Source organism: Anolis sagrei, chromosome 12, assembly GCF_037176765.1.
Source record: "Anolis sagrei isolate rAnoSag1 chromosome 12, rAnoSag1.mat, whole genome shotgun sequence".
NCBI lineage: Eukaryota > Metazoa > Chordata > Lepidosauria > Squamata > Dactyloidae > Anolis > Anolis sagrei.
Genome location: NC_090032.1, coordinates 9,274,012 through 9,280,328, shown reverse-complemented (window position 1 = coordinate 9,280,328; position 6,317 = coordinate 9,274,012). Strand labels below are relative to the sequence as shown.

General features: G+C 48.9%; 1 protein-coding gene across 3 annotated transcripts in view; it reads right to left on the bottom strand.

Moving 5' to 3' along the window:
- Positions 1-803: 803 nt before the first annotated feature.
- The window catches only part of MUS81 (MUS81 structure-specific endonuclease subunit), a 52,614-nt gene continuing 47,100 nt past the window's right edge, over positions 804-6,317 (bottom strand). For all 3 annotated transcript variants that reach the window (XM_067472400.1, XM_067472401.1, XM_067472402.1), the window contains one exon: positions 804-1,042. In XM_067472400.1, the coding sequence (XP_067328501.1) occupies positions 976-1,042 (67 nt within the window). In that variant the 3' untranslated portion in view covers positions 804-975. The remainder of the gene's footprint in view (positions 1,043-6,317) is intronic.

Here is a 6,317-nt window from a genome sequence, read left to right as displayed (position 1 = left end):
GGTTTTAATGGTGTCTTCCTGCCTGGCCAAAGTGGGTTGGACTGGATGGCCCTTGGAATCTATTCCAATTGAATGGGCTGGACGGCCATCTGTTGGGAGGGCTTTGATGGTGTCTTCATGCGTGGTCAAAGGGGGTTGGACTGGATGGCCGTTGGGATCTATTCCAATTGAATGGGGCTGGATGGCCATCTGTTGGGAGGGTTTTAATGGTCTCTTCCTGCCTGGCTGAAGTGGGTTGGACTGGATGGCCCTTGGAATCTATTCCAATTGAATGGGGCTGGGCGGCCATCTGTCGGGAGGGCTTTGATGGTGTCTTCATGCCTGGCAGAAGGGGATTGGACTGGATGGCCATTGGGGTCTATTCCAATTATATGGGGCTGCATGGCCATCTGTCAGGAGGGCTTTAATGGCGTCTTCCTGCCTGGCCAAAGTGGGTTGGACTGGATAGCCCTTGGAGTCTATTCCAATTGTATGGGGCTGGATGGCCATCTATCAGGAGGGCTTTGATGCTGTCTTCCTGCCTGGCAGAAGGGGGTTGGACTGGATGGCCCTTGGGGTCTATTCCAATTGAATGGGGCTGGATGGCCATCTGTCAGGAGGGCTTTGATGGTGTCTTCTTACCTGGCAGAAGTGGATTAGACTGGATGGCTGTTGGGATCTTTTCCAATTGTATGGGGTGGACGGCCATCTGTCGGGAGGGCTTTGATTGTGTCTTCCTGCCTGGCAGGAAGGGGGTTGGACTGGATGGCCTTTGGGGTCTTTTCTGTGCCTTTCCAAATCTGAAAACCCAAGGAGCCTTTGCAAAAACAGAACCTGAGATTTTTATTAGAATATCAACAGAACACAATGGGTGGGGGGTTATATTTACAAAAGAAATCAACACCGGAATAGCCATCTCTCCATCACTCTCTGCTTTTCTTCCATCCACATTCATTCCCTCTCTTTTTGGACGCTCTCTCTCTCTCGAACGCAGGCTCACGGCAACGGTCCTGGCGTGCAATACAATTGGGCCAAAGACTTGCTCAGGACGGGGCCCAGGTTCCTGGAGAAGAGAGAAAGAAATAGAGAAAAAGTTATAGAGTGGACGGAGGAGAGAAAAAGGAAAATGGCAGGAAAAATGATTCTGCCTAAACATTAGGACGAACTTCCTGAGGGTCAGAGCTGTTCAACAGTGGAACAGGCCTTCTCTGGAGGCTTTCAACGCAGAGGCAGATGTCTATCTGCCGGGAGGGCTTTGATTATGTTTCTGCCTGGCTGATTCAGAGGCTGGGTGGCCATCTGTCAGGAGGGCTTTGATGGTGTCCTCCTGCCTGGCAGAATTGGGAATGGACTGGATGGCTCCTGGGGGTTTCTTCCAACTCTAGGAGTCTGATTCAGAGGCTGGGTGGCCATCTGTCAGGAGGGCTTTGTTGGTGTCCTCCTGCCTGGCAGAATTGGAGTTGGATTGGATGGCCCCTAGGGGTCTCTTTTAACTCTAGGAGTATGATTCAGAAGCTGGGTGGCCATCTGTCAGGAGGGCTTTGATTGTGTCCTCCTGCCTGGCAGAATTGGAGTTGGACTGGATGGCCCCTAGGGGTCTCTTCCAACTCTAGGAGTATGATTCAGAGGCTGGGTGGCCATCTGTCAGGAGGGCTTTGATGGTTTCCTCCTCTCTGGTAGAATTGGGATTGGACTGGATGGCCCCTGGGGGTCTCTTCCAATTCTAGGAGTCTGATTCAGAGGCGGGGTGACCATCTGTCAGGAGGGCTTTGATGGTTTCCTCCTCTCTGGCAGAAGTGGGATTGGACTGGATGGCCCCTGGGGGTCTCTTCCAACTCTAGGAGTCTGGTTCAGAGGCTGGGTGGCCATCTGTCAGGAGGGCTTTGATGGTGTCCTCCTGCCTGGCAGAATAAGAGTTGGACTGGATGGCCTTTAGGGTCCCTTCCAACTCTAGGGCTCCATCATCCTAACTATCATCATCTTGTACAATAACAATAATGACTGTAGTAATAATAGTAATAATAATAATAATAATAATAATAATAATAATAATAATAATCTCTTTGATCTGAATGATAATGAGGAGAATGGAGTCTCCTTATTGGGAGGCTTCTAAGCAGAGGGCAGGATGACCATTTATCGGGAGGACTTTGAGGGTGTCTTCATGCCTGGCAAAAGGGGATTGGACTAGATAGTCTCTTCCAACTAATAATAATAATAATAATAATAATAATAATAATAATAATAACCTTACTTGGATCTGCACACATTATTCGCTGATACATGACAGAGTCCTAGACACTTGGGAAGTGTCCAACATATGATCGATGTGACATGAGTCTGCTGTGGACTCATCTTATGTTTCAAATAATAATATAATAATAATAATAATAATAATAATAATAATAATGTATAATAATAATCCTTCTCTAGAGGTTTTTAAGCATAGATTGGATGGCCATCTGTTGGAAGGGCTTTGATTGTGTCTTCATGCCTGGCAGAAGGGGGTTGGGCTGTATGACCCTTGGAGTTACCTTCCTAATAATAATAATAATAATAATAATAATAATAATGGATGGTGATAGAGTCTCCTCTCTAGAGTTTTCGAAGCAGGGGGTAGATGGCCATCTGTTGGGAGGGCTTTGATTGTATCCTCCTATCTGGCAGACTGGATGGTCCCTGTGAGTCCCTTCCAACTCTAGGAGTCTGATTCAGAGGCTGGGTGGCCATCTGTTGGGAGGGCTTTGATTGTATCCTCCTATCCGGCAGACTCGATGATCCCTGTGGGTCCCTTCCAACTCTAGGAGTATGAATCAGATGCTGGGTGGCCATCTGTTGGGAGGGCTTTGATTGTATCCTCCTATCTGGCAGACTGGATGATCCCTATGGGTCCCTTCCAACTCTAGGAGTATGATTCAGATGCTGGGTGGCCATCTGTTGGGAGGGCTTTGATTGTATCCTCCTATCTGGCAGACTGGATGATCCCTTCCAACTAGGAGTATGATTCAGAGCTGGGTGGCCCATCTGTTGGGAGGGCTTTGATTGTATCCTCCTATCTGGCAGACTGGATGATCTCTGTGGGCCCCTTCCAACTCTAGGAGTATGATTCAGATGCTGGGTGGCCATCCGTTGGGAGGGCTTTGATTGTATCCTCCTATCTGGCAGACTGGATGATCCCTGTGGGTCCCTTCCAACTCTAGGAGTATGATTCAGATGCTGGGTGGCCATCCGTTGGGAGGGCTTTGATTGTATCCTCCTATCTGGCAGACTGGATGGTCCCTGTGGGTCCCTTCCAACTCTAGGAGTATGATTCAGATGCTGGGTGGCCATCCGTTGGGAGGGCTTTGATTGTATCCTCCTATCTGGCAGACTGGATGGTCCCTGTGAGTCCCTTCCAACTCTAGGAGTCTGATTCAGAGGCTGGGTGGCCATCCGTTGGGAGGGCTTTGATTGTATCCTCCTATCTGGCGGACTGGATGGTCCTTGTAGGTCCCTTCCAACTCTAGGAGTATGATTCAGATGCTGGGTGGCCATCCGTTGGGAGGGCTTTGATTGTATCCTCCTATCTGGCAGACTGGATGATCCCTGTGGGTCCCTTCCAAATCTAGGAGTATGCTTCAGATGCTGGGTGGCCATCCGTTGGGAGGGCTTTGATTGTATCCTCCTATCTGGCAGACTGGCTGATCCCTTCCAACTCTAGGAGTATGATTCAGAGCTGGGTGCCCATAGGGATCTGTTGGGAGGGCTTTGATTGTATCCTCCTATCTGGCAGACTGGATGATCCCTGTGGGTCCCTTCCAACTCTAGGAGTATGATTCAGATGCTGGGTGGCCATCTGTTGGGAGGGCTTTGATTGTATCCTCCTATCTGGCAGACTGGATGATCCCTGTGGGTCCCTTCCAACTCTAGGAGTATGATTCAGAAGCTGGGTGGCCATCTGTCAGGAGGGCTTTGATTGTGTCCTCCTGCCTGGCAGAATTGGAGTTGGACTGGATGGCCCCTAGGGGTCTCTTCCAACTCTAGGAGTATGATTCAGAGGCTGGGTGGCCATCTGTCAGGAGGGCTTTGATGGTTTCCTCCTCTCTGGTAGAATTGGGATTGGACTGGATGGCCCCTGGGGGTCTCTTCCAATTCTAGGAGTCTGATTCAGAGGCGGGGTGACCATCTGTCAGGAGGGCTTTGATGGTTTCCTCCTCTCTGGCAGAAGTGGGATTGGACTGGATGGCCCCTGGGGGTCTCTTCCAACTCTAGGAGTCTGGTTCAGAGGCTGGGTGGCCATCTGTCAGGAGGGCTTTGATGGTGTCCTCCTGCCTGGCAGAATAAGAGTTGGACTGGATGGCCTTTAGGGTCCCTTCCAACTCTAGGGCTCCATCATCCTAACTATCATCATCTTGTACAATAACAATAATGACTGTAGTAATAATAGTAATAATAATAATAATAATAATAATAATAATAATAATAATAATAATCTCTTTGATCTGAATGATAATGAGGAGAATGGAGTCTCCTTATTGGGAGGCTTCTAAGCAGAGGGCAGGATGACCATTTATCGGGAGGACTTTGAGGGTGTCTTCATGCCTGGCAAAAGGGGATTGGACTAGATAGTCTCTTCCAACTAATAATAATAATAATAATAATAATAATAATAATAACCTTACTTGGATCTGCACACATTATTCGCTGATACATGACAGAGTCCTAGACACTTGGGAAGTGTCCAACATATGATCGATGTGACATGAGTCTGCTGTGGACTCATCTTATGTTTCAAATAATAATATAATAATAATAATAATAATGTATAATAATAATCCTTCTCTAGAGGTTTTTAAGCATAGATTGGATGGCCATCTGTTGGAAGGGCTTTGATTGTGTCTTCATGCCTGGCAGAAGGGGGTTGGGCTGTATGACCCTTGGAGTTACCTTCCTAATAATAATAATAATAATAATAATAATAATAATGGATGGTGATAGAGTCTCCTCTCTAGAGTTTTCGAAGCAGGGGGTAGATGGCCATCTGTTGGGAGGGCTTTGATTGTATCCTCCTATCTGGCAGACTGGATGGTCCCTGTGAGTCCCTTCCAACTCTAGGAGTCTGATTCAGAGGCTGGGTGGCCATCTGTTGGGAGGGCTTTGATTGTATCCTCCTATCCGGCAGACTCGATGATCCCTGTGGGTCCCTTCCAACTCTAGGAGTATGAATCAGATGCTGGGTGGCCATCTGTTGGGAGGGCTTTGATTGTATCCTCCTATCTGGCAGACTGGATGATCCCTATGGGTCCCTTCCAACTCTAGGAGTATGATTCAGATGCTGGGTGGCCATCTGTTGGGAGGGCTTTGATTGTATCCTCCTATCTGGCAGACTGGATGATCCCTTCCAACTAGGAGTATGATTCAGAGCTGGGTGGCCCATCTGTTGGGAGGGCTTTGATTGTATCCTCCTATCTGGCAGACTGGATGATCTCTGTGGGCCCCTTCCAACTCTAGGAGTATGATTCAGATGCTGGGTGGCCATCCGTTGGGAGGGCTTTGATTGTATCCTCCTATCTGGCAGACTGGATGATCCCTGTGGGTCCCTTCCAACTCTAGGAGTATGATTCAGATGCTGGGTGGCCATCCGTTGGGAGGGCTTTGATTGTATCCTCCTATCTGGCAGACTGGATGGTCCCTGTGGGTCCCTTCCAACTCTAGGAGTATGATTCAGATGCTGGGTGGCCATCCGTTGGGAGGGCTTTGATTGTATCCTCCTATCTGGCAGACTGGATGGTCCCTGTGAGTCCCTTCCAACTCTAGGAGTCTGATTCAGAGGCTGGGTGGCCATCCGTTGGGAGGGCTTTGATTGTATCCTCCTATCTGGCGGACTGGATGGTCCTTGTAGGTCCCTTCCAACTCTAGGAGTATGATTCAGATGCTGGGTGGCCATCCGTTGGGAGGGCTTTGATTGTATCCTCCTATCTGGCAGACTGGATGATCCCTGTGGGTCCCTTCCAAATCTAGGAGTATGCTTCAGATGCTGGGTGGCCATCCGTTGGGAGGGCTTTGATTGTATCCTCCTATCTGGCAGACTGGCTGATCCCTTCCAACTCTAGGAGTATGATTCAGAGCTGGGTGCCCATAGGGATCTGTTGGGAGGGCTTTGATTGTATCCTCCTATCTGGCAGACTGGATGATCCCTGTGGGTCCCTTCCAACTCTAGGAGTATGATTCAGATGCTGGGTGGCCATCTGTTGGGAGGGCTTTGATTGTATCCTCCTATCTGGCAGACTGGATGATCCCTGTGGGTCCCTTCCAACTCTAGGAGTATGATTCAGATGCTGGGTGGCCATCTGTTGGGA